The sequence below is a fragment of the Lissotriton helveticus genome, chromosome 7 (genome assembly GCF_964261635.1).
Source record: "Lissotriton helveticus chromosome 7, aLisHel1.1, whole genome shotgun sequence".
Classification (NCBI taxonomy): domain Eukaryota; kingdom Metazoa; phylum Chordata; class Amphibia; order Caudata; family Salamandridae; genus Lissotriton; species Lissotriton helveticus.
Genome location: NC_136068.1, coordinates 592,752,212 through 592,766,646, shown reverse-complemented (window position 1 = coordinate 592,766,646; position 14,435 = coordinate 592,752,212). Strand labels below are relative to the sequence as shown.

General features: G+C 47.4%; 1 protein-coding gene across 1 annotated transcript in view; it reads left to right on the top strand.

Moving 5' to 3' along the window:
* F12 (coagulation factor XII) overlaps positions 1-14,435 on the top strand; it is a 119,931-nt gene that overhangs the window by 24,591 nt on the left and 80,905 nt on the right. The window contains exons 4-6 of the mRNA XM_078653206.1: positions 10,420-10,490; positions 10,865-10,972; positions 13,491-13,622. Coding sequence (XP_078509332.1) covers positions 10,420-10,490; positions 10,865-10,972; positions 13,491-13,622 — 311 coding nt within the window. The remainder of the gene's footprint in view (positions 1-10,419; positions 10,491-10,864; positions 10,973-13,490; positions 13,623-14,435) is intronic.

The following is a 14,435-nucleotide window of genomic DNA, read 5'->3' as shown; positions in this document are numbered from 1 at the left end:
TTTACGGAGATGAGATGGGTGTCATGTGTGGGACTACATAAGTTATTGCATTGTATGGAAACTCCCACTTTAGTGCCTACCGTGGGCACTACCACTCAGACCAACAGCCCAGGGGGTGTTAGAGTGAAAATACGATTGCTAATTTCTGCACACACCCCACGGGATGTTTATGAAGAAGCTCATGAATAAAAAGTCATCAGAATTCTATAACAGAGCTAAGAGGCGGGGATCAAAGGTCGAGGGCTGGAAATGAAGCAACAATGTTGGATATATGGAAAGAGAAGTTATGGAAAGAGAAGTGATGAAAAAGGAAGAAAAGAGAGAGTGAGGGAGAAAGAAAGAGGCAAGTAGAGCGAGACTGACACAGAAAGGAAATAAGAAGTATGGTCGTGTGAACAAGGAAAGGAAGCAGGAAGGAAGAAAGAACAATGAAAAGGTAGAAAGGAAAGGGGTGGGAAGGAGGGGCAAAACTGCCTAACATTCTTAAAGTTGAGCATCCTTATCTGTAGAACTTTATTTTCTGGATTATTTCATGGGATCCCCTTTTAGTACCACATGGAAAACATTTTTGTTGTTGTTAGGAAATGCTTTTTAAAAATTGTATCAGAAAATGCACTATTTGGCCCTTTTTAATAAAAATATTCTAAGGAATAAACAGCCCCCCTCCCTGCGTCCCTTCCCCCCTCAGAACCAACGCCAGATCCTCCAAGGTTCTAGGGACGGTTGCAGTAGAGGTTTGGCCAAAGTGGGCGTACTTTAATTTTCTGACTACCGCGCATTGTTCATTTCCGCTTTCTGTTTCCCTTTTTTTCACCGACCTTCATCGTGACCCATCTTCCCGGATTGTACTCACTGGAGCATGTTACAATTGCTTAATTTGTAAAAGAATATGTGCCAGGGCAAAGTTTTGCTCAGAGAAGAGGATGTGACGCAACCGCCAGAGAGGTCGACTTTGGAACTGAGAAGCCAGGTTCGAGCATTGGCAATGACGCCAAACATCCTGTGATTCTGAGCAAATCATGTAATCCCCCCGTGTCTACAAAAAATGAATGTGTCCTTGTGTAATGTAATGCAAGCACTCCAATACCTTGAGTCGAGTTCGCACTATTCTACCCCTTTATGTCCCTGTTTCAGACTCTTTTCCATCCCTGTTTACTGACTTTATCACTGTTTTTCCATCTTGCGCTTCCTTCTTTCCCCCTTTTGTGCCTTCTCTCCTTTTCTCTGAGTCGAAGTATGATGGGGAAAAATATATGCTGGTCCCCATACATGCCTACTGGTGGGCCCAACCTGCAACCACCGGCCCAAATTAAGCACTGCATGTTACCTTCAGCCTCAGTTATTGTCCCTGATGCTCAGTGATCACTAAAGATATACAAAGGAGTGGCCTTCTGGTTGGGACAACAGGCCAGGGTAGAAACTTTGTTCGTAGTGTATGTAGTGATATTAAATGTTGGCAGCCAGTGCAAAATCACTGTTTTCTTTCTGGAAGGTAAATGTTACTTTATTAATGCTTAGCAAGTGTAAATACCAAGTTTGTTGTGACAACCAGCTGGCACAGAGAGTGTGGTAATAAAAGCCTCAGATGTTCTAGATTATTGTGGATACACGTACGTTACCCACAACAGGGTGGGGAACCCTCTGCTGAAGGCACAGTTATTATACCACTTTCCCACGCACATAACATCCTGGGGACGGAGGACAGACGCCATTTAGCTACAGATGGCTACGTTTTAATAAAACGTTTTATCATTTTTTGAGTGGCCTTCCTCGGTTGAACTCATTTTGTATTATTATATTTAAGTATTTAATTTTATTTTTTGGCGCCCCCTCCCCCATTTCCTCTTTCTCCATGAATTCCCTCACTACCACTCGCCAACAATGCACCTCGTCTCTCTATAGCTCCTTTCTGACAAACATTTCATGTTTTTTATAGTGCAACTCATAGTGTATTCACACTCAGTTCTGTGATCTGCATGGTACACGTTCTATGTGGCAGGCACATTAACCCTCTGTGCTGTGTGAGTGGCAGGAGTGCCCATGTGAGTTCACGGTGAGGGATGCGACAGTGTGAGATTAGGGTAAGAGGAGTGACTGCAGGGTGAGTGAGGTGTCCATATGAATTTGGGTGCGGATGTAAGTGCAGAGTGGGACGAATGAATGTATGGTTAGTGATTGGCTTGTTTGAGTGAGATTGCAGCTTGAGCAGTGAGGGGGACAGGTGAGTTAAGTGTCACATAAGTGTAGGGTCACTGACTTCATCAGCCCACCTGCCCTCACCTCCGAGAACTACATTCTACTGGGAGATCTCAACTTCCACCTGGAAAATAAAAACGACAGCAACACCACCACCCTTCTGGACAACCTGGCCAATCTCGGACTCATACAAATTGTTGACACCCCCACCCACCTAGCCGGACACACGCTCGACCCTATCTTTACCTCCGGCAATCACATCTCCTTCAATCACACCACATCTCTCCGCTGGACAGACCACAGCTGCGTTCACTTCAACTACAAAAAAAACACGACCCACATCCCCCCACATCCTATCCCTCGAAGAAACTGGAGCAAAATCACCACCGACCAACTCTTCACATCGCTTAATCAAAACCCCCCTGCCATATCATCGGACCCAAACCAAGCTGCCACCAAACTCACACATTGGATCTCCCACAGCGCTGGCAAATTAGCACCCTTGATAAACCACCAGATCAAACTAGGTAGCAAAAAGGCTCCCTGGTTCAACGATGACCTTAAGAAATCCAAGAAGGTATGTCGTACCCTCGAGAAAACCTGGAGAAAAAACCCAACCACTGACAACCTGACCACCTTCAAGGACGCCACCCGCAAACACCACCAACTGATCCGATCAACCAAGAAATCAGCATTCAAGGATCGACTCGACAACAACGCCCACAACAGCAAGGAACTATTCAACATCGTCAAAGAATTTACCAACCCCTCCACCGGCACCAACGACATCACTCCCTCCCAAGACCTCTGCGACTCTTTATCCTCTTTCTTCCACAACAAAATCGCCGACATACATAACAGCTTTGAAAATCAGGCCGAAGATCAGTCCACTCCACCCACCCCCGAACCAAAACTGCACTTTCACAACCTTCACGCCTGGAACCCAATCACTACTGAAGACGCCATCCGCCTGATGAACTCCATCCACTCAGGTTCACCAACCGACCCATGCCCCCACCACATCTTCAACAAAGCAGACTCCATCATCGCACCCTACCTCCGAGATGTCATCAACTGCTCCTTCAACTCCGCTACCTTCCCGGAAAGCTGGAAACATGCCGAACTCAGCGCCCTTCTGAAGAAACCCACAGCAGACCCCTCTGAACTTAACAACCACCGCCCCATCTCACTCCTCCCATTCCCTGCCAAAGTCATTGAGAAAGCCGTCAATAAACAGCTCGCCGCCTTCCTGGAATCCAACAACTCCCTCGACCCCTCACAATCTGGATTCCGAGCCAAACACAGCACCGAAACCGCCCTCATCGCTGCTACAGACGACATCCGAACGCTACTGGACAACGGAGAAACAGTTGCCCTCATCCTACTTGACCTCTCCGCCGCCTTCGACACAGTCTGTCATAGCACCCTCATTCAACGCCTCAGCAACGTCAGAATACAAGGACAAGCTCTGGACTGGATCATCTCGTTCCTCACCGGAAGAACCCAGAGAGTCCGCCTCCCCCCATTCAAATCAGAGGCCACCGAAGTCATCTGCGGCGTACCACAAGGATCATCTCTCAGTCCCACCCTTTTCAACTTTACATGAGTCCCCTCGCATCCATCGCACGACAACACAATCTCAACATCATCTCCTACGCAGACGACACCCAGCTGATCCTCTCCCTCACCAAAGACCCAAGTATCACCAAAACCAATCTACACGAAGAAATGAAAGAAGTAGCCGAGTGGATGAAAAACAGCCGTCTAAAACTAAACTCGGACAAAACGGAAGTCCTCATCCTAGGATCATCCCCCTCTGCCTGGGACGACTCATGGTGGCCACCGGCCCTGGGTACAGCACCCATACCCACAGATCACGCACGTAACCTGGGCTTCATCCTAGACTCCTCCCTCTCAATGACCAAACAAGTCAACGCCGTCTCATCTTCATGCTTCAACATACTACGCATGCTCAAAAAAATCTTCCGCTGGATCCCCACCGATACAAGAAAGACAGTCACCCACGCACTGGTCACTAGCCGACTGGATTATGGAAATACCCTCTACGCCGGAACCACAGCCAAACTGCAAAAAAAACTCCAACGCATCCAAAACGCCTCCGCCAGACTCATACTGGACATCCCCCGTCAAGCTCACACCTCCGGCCACCTGAAAGACCTCCATTGGCTTCCCGTCAACAAAAGAATAACTTTCCGGCTCCTTACCCACGCACACAAGGCCCTCTACGACCTAGGACCTGAATGCCTCAACACGCGACTGTCCTTCTACACACCCAACCGACAACTACGATCATCCAATCAAGCCCTCGCCGCAATCCCGCGCAGCCATAGGTCCACCATGGGAGGAAGATCCTTCTCCTTCTTAGCGGCCAAGACCTGGAATTCTCTCCCCACTCACCTCCGCCTTACACAGAACCACCTCTCCTTCAGAAAGCAGTTAAAAACCTGGCTATTCGATAAGTAATTTACCTACCCCCCTTCAGCGCCTTGAGACCCTCTGGGTGAGTAGTGCGCTCTACAAATTCTTGAACTTGAACTTGAACTTGAACTAGGGTGAGTAGTGTGCTCATGTGACTGCAGGGTGAGGTACAGGGTGAACAGCGCAAGTGCACTGTGAGTGCACAGTGATCACTGTGAGTGCAGGGTACTCACTCACTGTAATTGTCTGTTTGGCGCATTTTACAACCCCTCACCCTGCCCCTCCCCCACCCCACGTCACTGCCTGGTGGCACGCCCTATACAGGCCGTGGCAGGATGGCTGTGTAGGGTTTCAGATATAAGTTAAACTATTGCTATTATGGCATTAATCAGGGATCGAGGGTGGAGGAAATAAATAATGTGCTGATCCTGCAACAAACTTCCAGTCGTATGATTATGGTTGCCAACTCATTATTTTGAAGTCTCAGACGGTACAAAAATAAGCAGTCACCTGAAGCCGTATTTTCAGCACTTATCTGCGCATACTCTGAACAACAAAAATAAATAGAAAGCACTTTTAATTGTGTTGTAGTGCTGCCTGAATGATCCATGACTGACAATTAAAGGGAACAAAGACAGAAAAGTCACATTACAAATAAATCCATACATTTTTTATTTATTTATTTTTAAATATTTTTATTGCCATTTTCTGTATTCACGTACATCACAGTAGTAACAATGGCATTGGTAGACACGAGGAATCTCAAATTCATTGTGCATCTTGGCATGAGGGTAGGTAACATCATGATCTATAATCTCTTGCGTAGCCTCAGAGTCGATGATGGGTCTAAGGGATAAGTGGTTGGGTAGTGTCAGCACCATACATTTTTTATTTATAACCCTATTTAGTGTCAAGAAAAGGTCTTTGCAGGCTCCTTAAACAACAAATGACTGGTATTTTACTTTTGGGAACCCTACTTTATATTCCTTTTTCATGAAATGCATTCTCATGCTACAGCAGTAAATGTAAAATACAAATGTAAGGAATAGGCAGAGTGGGGGCCCAGGGGGTACAGGACCCAGAAAAAAAGACTAAGCCTCTGAAACCAGTTTACAAAGGTATATAAATATGCAAATGGTCTTTAAACTTAAGACCTGTGAAAACTCTGGCGTGCTGGAGATAAGACTCCAGACACTGCCCAGCTGAGCCCACAGCAGCTCGAGCTGCAGCAACCTGGGCTGAAACACATGACGGGGGGCTGAATCCCTTTTAGCCCTATGGGCATTGTGCCCCTTGGTGTCATACCATACATAATGCCTGTTTAGACTTAAAAGAGCATACAAAGAGATGTATACAGTGGATATGAGGGGGGTTCATGTAAGAAGGAGGGGTTGCCAGGCTGTGGTTGATAAGAACAGTTGGGCTGTGATTGGCGGTAGGTGTTGATCTGTGGGTAGCAGGAGGAGATATTGGACCTGTATTTGCAAAAGGCATTCCGTGGGTTTGTTTGGTTATGAGTGGCAGGGGGTGTTGTTGGCTTCTGACTGCCAGGTGGTTGGTGGGCTGTGATTGGCAGGAGAGTTGGTGGGATTTGATTGGCAGGAGAGTTGGGGACTGTGTTTGGCAGGAGAGTTGGTGGGTTGTAATTGACAGAAATGACAGTTAGGAGGATGTTATTGGCAGGTGTGGCTGCTAGGCTGTGATTGTGAGGACAGGCCAGGAGCGGCTTCTCTTTAAGGACAGAGGAGTGTCGCTCCACTGACAAAATGCCCCCCAGAAAAGCCCCTGCGATGAAAAATAAAATGGTAATACATTTAATTTATTGCCATTTTTTTTTCATCAACCCGTCTCAAACCGAGTGTTTAAATGGAGGCAGGGCCATTGCTGCAGCAGGGAGGAGTGCTGGGCTGGCTGTGCACTCAGATTTAAAGTGCGCATGTTCTTTCGCCAGCCATCTTGCGACGGCCAGCCAGACATGCACATTTTAAACTTCTCTAACCCTGTTGGGTTGAGAGCAAGCATAGACCTCCAGTGCTTTTGAGAGCGCTGATAGAGGCCGCTCCTTCCAATCCTGGTACTTCTCTCATTTGATTACCAGCATGAGAGCAGCACCAGGATTGCTCAGGGGAATTTTCTGGAGCCCGCCTGGCATGCAGGAGAGAGATCTGTACATGGGACGGTGCAAAGACGTTGTGCAGCAACAAGGTAAGTGGCTATTTCTTTTTATTTACAGTTGTCACCACTCACCTTACATCCATGCACCCCCACCACCCATTTGCCCCCCTCTCCGGCCCCCACTCTTCCTAGGGGCCAGCCTCTGCTGGGAAAGGCTGATGGGATATTATTGACAGAGAGGGGCTGTTGGGCAGCGGTGGTGAAAACAAAGCTTTAAGTGGGCCAGGTCTCACTGGTGTTGGGCACTGGCAGTTTTTTAAAGGAGGCCTCGAAACAGGTCTCTATCGGGCTCTGTTTCATGCCCTGGCACAGGCGGTCCGTTTTTTCCAGACTGCAGTGACAGCAGGCACATGGATGTGCGCTGCTCACACTGCTCACTTCTCACTAGTGGAGAAGTTACTGCATGACGTCATGCCAGGTGAGTGTTGTGGTGGAAGGGAAATCCTTTAAAGAGAGTAATTTTTTCTTTTTGAAAATCAGGAGAAGCAACTTTGTCCTGGTGTCACCAGGGCTTTAAGTGGAAGCTGTTTCAATATTATATACAAGCCATAGTTGCTGCTTATTTATCTTATGCGACTAACAACCATTGACAAAGCCAATAGTCCTGACTTTTTGTAGGTGTGATGTTACGTGTTGTATCATAAATCTGGATGCAATGACAGAAACAGCAAAATACAAGTCGGGCGGCACACTATGCTGAAGGAGCACAGATTTTTTGCTTACGTGTTTTTAAGCCATGCCCTTAATTAAATTGGCCAAGCCCCTTTGAGAGACCTCCCAGTTTTTTCATCCCACTTAAAGCCCTGGTAGGAGGGATAGATAGCGTGTGATGGAGGATGCCACAGAGACTTTTGTTGGACTCGGAGGGTGAAGCAAGCCTCAATGTTACAAAACCTCCCAGATGTTTATGTGCACTCAGAAGGCATGTGAACAAAAGCTGCTTGCTGAACTGTCAACGCCCTGCGCTTCATCTTTCAGTTATGCCTGGCTGCTGAAAGGGATGAAAAAGATACCGTTGAATAAGGTGAAAGGTGAAGTTAATAATCCAATGGAATATGTTTGCACCATTTAGTGGTAAACCTTTTTTGTGCAAACCTTAGTTGAAAGTAGGTCTCAATAGCTATTTTTTTCTGAAGCCATTAGGATAGGTTGACAGAGTAAGATTTGGTTTAGGGCGTTCCAGGATCTGGGGATTTGCACGCGCAGAAATCTACCTCTGTGGTGTTTTTCAGCCTCTTCAAAGATTGGGGCCTAGCGTGGTGCCCTTTTCGTGATAGAGTTGTTTTAAGGGCCAGATTGGTACACATTTGGGCAGTTTGGTTTTGAGCCCTTCGCACCCTAGCAACAAGGTTTTTGGAGATCAGTGTAGAACAATCGTGTTCAGATGCGCCGTATCTCAGAATCTTGCGAGCTCCACCTGGTGGTATGCTACCGGCAGTGATCAATCAAGCGCACAACTCACCCGTGAGGGTCTCAAGGTGCTGGGGTGGGGAATGCTGCTACTGCTCGAAAATCCAGGTCTTAAGGAGTTTTCTGAAGGTCAGCAGGACCTGGGTCTGCCATAGGTGGATGGGAAGGGTGTTCCAGGTCTTGGCGGCGAGGTGGGAGAACGATCTGCCGCCGGAGGTGGCTCTTCAGAAGCGGGGGACTGTGGCGAGGGCGAGGTCAGCATAGTGGAGCTGGCGGGTGGGGGTGTAGAAGCTGAGTAGTCTGTTGAGGTATGTTGGTCCAGTGTTGTGGAGTGCCTTGTGTGCGTGGGTGAGGAGCTTGAAGGTTATTCTCTTGTTGACCAGGAGCCAGTGCAGGTCTCTCAGGTGGGGTGTGATGTGGCTGTTGCGAGGGATGTCGAGGATCAGGCGTGCAGAGGTGCTCTGGATGCGTTGGAGCTGTCTCAGAGTTTGGCCGAGGCTCCTGCATAGAGGGCGTTTCCATAGTCCAACCTGCTGCTGACGAGGGCCTGGGTGATCGTTCTTCTCGTTTCAGTGGGGATCCACTTGTAGATCCTGAGGAGCATGCAGAGGCTGTTGAAGCAAGAGACGGCGTTGACCTGTTTAGTCATGGAGAGGATGGAGTCGAGGATGACCCCTAGTTTGCGTGCATGGTCGGTGGGTGTTGGGGTGGTTCCCGGTGCGGTCGGCCACCAGGAGTGATGGGATTTTATAGAGAAGAGAGAACTGGAGATTTACACACTTTGGCCACTGTGTTGACTAGTAGAAGGAAATAGGTTTCCTGTCAAAAAGTACCCTCCAGGTTCCTTACTTTCCAAGTAGTTCTGGAGGCTTTCTCAGGTCTTGGGAGCAATCGAGAATAATGAATCGGGCTCTTTTCAACATTCTCTGCTTTGGCGCCATTCTAACAGAGGAAGCCCTCCCCCATTCAGTGTGACACGTGACCCAAGAATGAGTCAATGCTGCCTGAGTTCCCTAGTGTGTTATGTAACCAGACGTGGATTCTGGGGTCATTCATGTACATTTGGAAGTCCCCCTACTACTGTTCAAGGGGCTGTGGCAATGGGTATACTTAGATAGCACAAAGGAGAAGAGACAGGCCTGATCCTTGGGTAACACCACACAGCACTGGGTAATTGGACGGCTTGATTGGCAAAATTATTACTTTTGGCTGTGATTGTGTCTGGCAGAATCAGGAATTCTGGCTGCAATTGTTGAGAAATTATTGGATCCAGTGCTTATTTTGAACAGGTGGTTTCAGAAGCTCGGCACCAGCACTTAATTGTCAGCACAGGCACTTTAGACAGTATGCGGGGAGCTGTTTGTCCAATTTAGAGCCAAGCACAATAGTTTCTTATTTATTCAATACACATTAAAAATTAGCAGTACCTCTCGCCACAGCCATTCTTAAAGCTTTGGGAGCTTGGAATAGTCAGGACAGTCCCACTTGTAGGAGGGTGATGGTTAGTGGTTGTGTTGTTACTGTAATTGGAAGTGCTAACAGCAGCAATGGGCGATGAAAGTGTGAGTGGCCTTGTGACGAGAGCCCTGGCACTTATTTATTTACAAATTAAGCACGTGTTGGTTCGGATACCCCTGTCCGTTGTTCCAGCCATCCAGCAATATAGTGTCAACAGTGTTGTAAGCAGCGGAAAGGCGAAGGCGTAAACGAGGTGTTTTCTGGGTATTTGTGTCTTTTATATTGGGCAGTGTGGATTTAGTGCTCATCGCCGGGCCTGAATCGCGACTGATTGTCATGGAGAGCATGGTTGGCTTTGACAAACTCTTAACGTAGTCTCATCTCTACGATGAAGCAGGTGGAATGAAACAAGCCAGTGTGGATGTAGGCACTGGGTGGCTCCAGGCACTGGTTGGTGATGGATGTCCAGTGTGCTCCGCTCTTCCCTCTTCCCTCTTCCTCTGAGCTTGGATTAGTGAATTATAGAAGCTGTTTGTGGTAGATGAAAGGGGCGCTTGCTGGGTCCAGGCTATGGCTGGGTCCTGGTGCCTGGTGGGGACTTGGTGATCCAGGGCAGAGTGAGCAGTGTGCTTGGATTCCTACCCTCACTCCCTGGAGTATTGTGTGCCTTGAGACACATCCTCGCCATCCCCAATGTGTGCCCATCGTTTGTCCTGAAATCTGTGTGTTCTTATGATGTAGGTGTGCCATCACCAAGAACTATGACAAGGACCAGAAGTGGTCCTACTGCACAGAGGAAAAGGTGGTGAAAGGTGGAGTATTTCACAATGATATTCAATAACCAATCAAAGTACTCTTGAAAATTCATAATCAAGGCCCTTCAGTACTCGATCGCAAATCGAAGGTCACTGTGCGTCAATTTCCTGTTGGAATCGCATAATCAAGAAATTCATTATCAATAAAATTCAGCACACTACTGGAAATGCATAATTAATATGTCTTGGTCCTGCTGGAAATTCTTACTGCGATTTACTGCTTGATTACAAATCCATAATCAGTACAAATCAGTATCCTATTGGGAACCCACAATCGAAGATAATCAGTACTGCATTGGAAATACTCCTAGGGCCCTATAGATCTCCCCAGCAGTCTTATATCGGCCTCTCTCTCTCTCTCCTGCTCTCAGATCACTGCGCCAAGAGCCCTTGTGAAAATGGAGGCACCTGTCAGAGCACCTTCACCAACTACAAGTGTGAGTGTCCGGATGGATACACCGGGAGAGACTGCCAGACAGGTGAGGGGAACTAATACAATGCTACTCTTCTATCCCTACACAATCCTTCTCAATCCAAATAACTGACTAATATCCACCACTCAAATTACTTTCATATTTCACTTTACGAATTCACCACTAATCCTTATGGGTTCCGGAGTAGCATCGCAAAGAAAGTGCTTCAACTCCACATTAGGGGTAGCAAGCGCTATATAAATGCTAACCTTTTTTCCCTCTTCTATCCCTCTGCTATCCTTCTCAATCCAAATAACTGACTAATATCCACCACTCAAACTACTTTCATATTTCACTATACTAATTCACAACTAATCCTTTATGTGTTCCGGAGTAGCGTGCTACTCGCCGAAAAAAGCACTTTAACACCCTATCAGGGGTAACAAGCGCTATATAAATGCAAACCTTTTTCCCTCTTCTATTACTCCACTATCCTTCTGAATCCAAATAACTGACTAACCTATCCACCACTCAAATTACTATCATATTTGACTATACTAACTCAACACTAATCCTTTATGGGTTCCGGAGTAGCGTGCTACTTGCGAAAAAACGCTTCGACGCCTCGTCAGGGGTAGTAAGAGCTATATAAATGCAATTACAATACAATACAGAGAGAGACATTGCCAGACGGGTGAGGTGCACCAATCCAGTGATACAGGGGGAGACATTGCCAGACCGGTCAGGTGAACTAATCCAATGATACAGAGGGAGACATTGCACGACAGGTGAGGGTAACAAATCCAATGCTCCAGAGGGAGACATTGCCTGACGCGTGAGGTGAACTAATTCAATGATAAAGAGGGAGACATTGCCAGAAGGGTGAGTGGAACTAATCTAGTGATACAGATCGAGACATTGCCGGACGGATGAAGGGTACTAATCCAGTGATACAGAGGGAGACATTGCCAGACAGGGGAGGGGAACTAATCTAGTGATAGAGAAAGAGACATTGCCAGATGGGTGAGGGGAACTCATCCAGTGATAAAAAGGGAGACATTGCCAGACGGGTGAGGGGAACTATTCCAGTGATTCAGAGGGAGCCGTTGCCTGATGGATGAGGTGAACTAATCCAGTGATACAGAGGGAGACATTGCCAGACGCGTGAAGTGAACTAATTCAATGATAAAGAGGGAGACATTGCCAGACGGGTGAGGGGAACTCATCCAGTGATAAAGAGGGAGACATTGCCAGACGGGTGAGGGGAACAAATCCAGTGATACAGAGGGAGCCGTTGCCTGATGGATGAGGTGAACTAATCCAGTGATACAGAGGGAGCTGTTGCCTGATGGATGAGGTGAACTAATCCAGTGATACAGAGGGAGACATTGCCAGACGCTGAAGTGAACTAATTCAATGATAAAGAGGGAGACATTGCCAGACGGGTAAGGGGAACTAATCTAGTGATACAGAAAGAGACATTGCTGGACGGGTGATGTGAACTAATCGAAAGATACAGAGGGAGCCATTGCCTGTTGCATGAGGTGAAGTAATTCAATGGTATAGAGAGAGACATTGCCAGGCCTGTGAGGTGAATGAATCTAATGATTCAGAGAGGGACATTGCCTGATGGATGAGGATAACTCATTTAGTGATACAGAGGGAGACATCGCTGGACAAGTGAGGTGAACTGATCCAGTGATACTGAGGGAGACATTGAGGTGAATTAATCCATTGAGACAGCAGAGAAATTGCCTTGCAGGTGAGGTGAACTAACCCAATGAAACAGAGGGAGACATTGCCTGACGGGTGACGTGAACAAATCTAAAAATACAGAGGAAGACATTGCCTGACGGGTGACGTGAACAAATCTAAAAATACAGAGGAAGACATTGCCTGACGGGTGACGTGAACTAATCTAAAAATACGGAGGAAGACATTGCCGGGCGGTTGAGGTGAACTAATCTGTTGATACATGGGGAGACACTGTCAGACAGGTGTGATTAGAAATATAGAAGGATTTAGAGCAAGAAACTACCAGACAGGCGAGGCGCCAAGCAGGTCAGGATTGAGAGGGAGACATTTCCATTTAGGTGAGCTGAACTAATCCAGTGAGAGAGACTAGATTTGGGGTTTAGGACAAAGCTTGAGTGAGCTGTTTGATCATAACCACACCTCAATTTGGGGTTTCGAATAGAGTGTTGGGCTTCAGACAAAAGCTCCATTGGAGGATAAACCTTAACCCATTCTTGTGTGACAGAACCAGGGCTTTGCAGGACTCTATTCAGGAACTAGGACAGACAGAACCCTAATCGCTCTGCTATCCTTCGGGATCTTGTTTGCGCTATATAAAACTTTATAAATAAATAAAATAAATAAATAATCAGAAAGTTGATGTGAGATTTCCTGATCCCAAGCAGGACTGGAAGGCCCCGTACGTGCCGGTCTCTTGGATGAATCATTTCCACTCTCATTTTGAGGACACACAGTGAAAGGGGTGACAGAGAGAACCTTACTAGAGGTGTGTGCTCCGAGCTTCAGGCACTGCCCATTTTCTGTCTTTTCCCCCCTCTCTTTTCTGCAGAGATGTGCTTTGACGCCCAGCTGCTGCAGTACTTTCACCTGGAGGAGAGCTGGATGAGGGCCAGGCCACCAAATGTGGAGGAGTGCCATTGCAGCCGGAAGGGGACATCTTGCAAACGCACCAAGGTCAAGGGTAGGTCCGGAGCCTCTCCTCCAGCGTGTCATGGGGTATCTCTGATGGGGTGATGCCTGGTGAGCTTGATGGGGCTTTCAAGGGATTCTGGTGTTGTCCCCTTATAGGCATCTGCGGGGCCACTCACAAAGGTTGTGACTGTCCATATGGAGGGCCTTCTCTGCCCATGCAATATCATTCTGTGTGTTAGTAGCCACAAATGGATGCTCCCCTTAAGGTCATGTAGGAGGAACTTCAGATGTAGGCTTCAGAGCGGCCTGCCAGGTGTCTCAGGCATCTAACATAGCTCTTTCGGCGGAGCGTCCGCCATGAGGCCTGCAGGTTATAGGTTAGAATCTAGGCAGGGCTAATTTAACCCTTGATCCTTGGGAGGTTGATAAAATCAGTACCATTGAGTTGAGTAAAGCAATGCCTCTTACCCAAGTTTGTTACTTCTGCATTTTTTCAAGCAGCGAGACATCACTCCCTCTTCCATAAAAACATCCATCAGAGACTGTAGTCCCAAAGACCGCGTCGACTATGGTAGGTGACCCCTTCCTAATTACAAACCTTTGACCGCAGTCACTCAGTTAAACTAATGTCGTATGTCGAGCAGCTTTACAAAATAATGACGGAGCACAGAGTGGTGCCAAATTCAGCAGTGCCACGCTCCGACTTTTTTAAAAAGCAGGGAAGCGCCGTGTTCACAAGAATACGGCGCACCCCTGTATTTCCCCTAGCGCGAGGAAAAGCTGCCTAGCGCCCTCGCAGGTACTCTGCAGCCATATTGTTAGGGTGCCTGCGCTGCAGGGGCGATTGTTTAGGTGCAGGAAG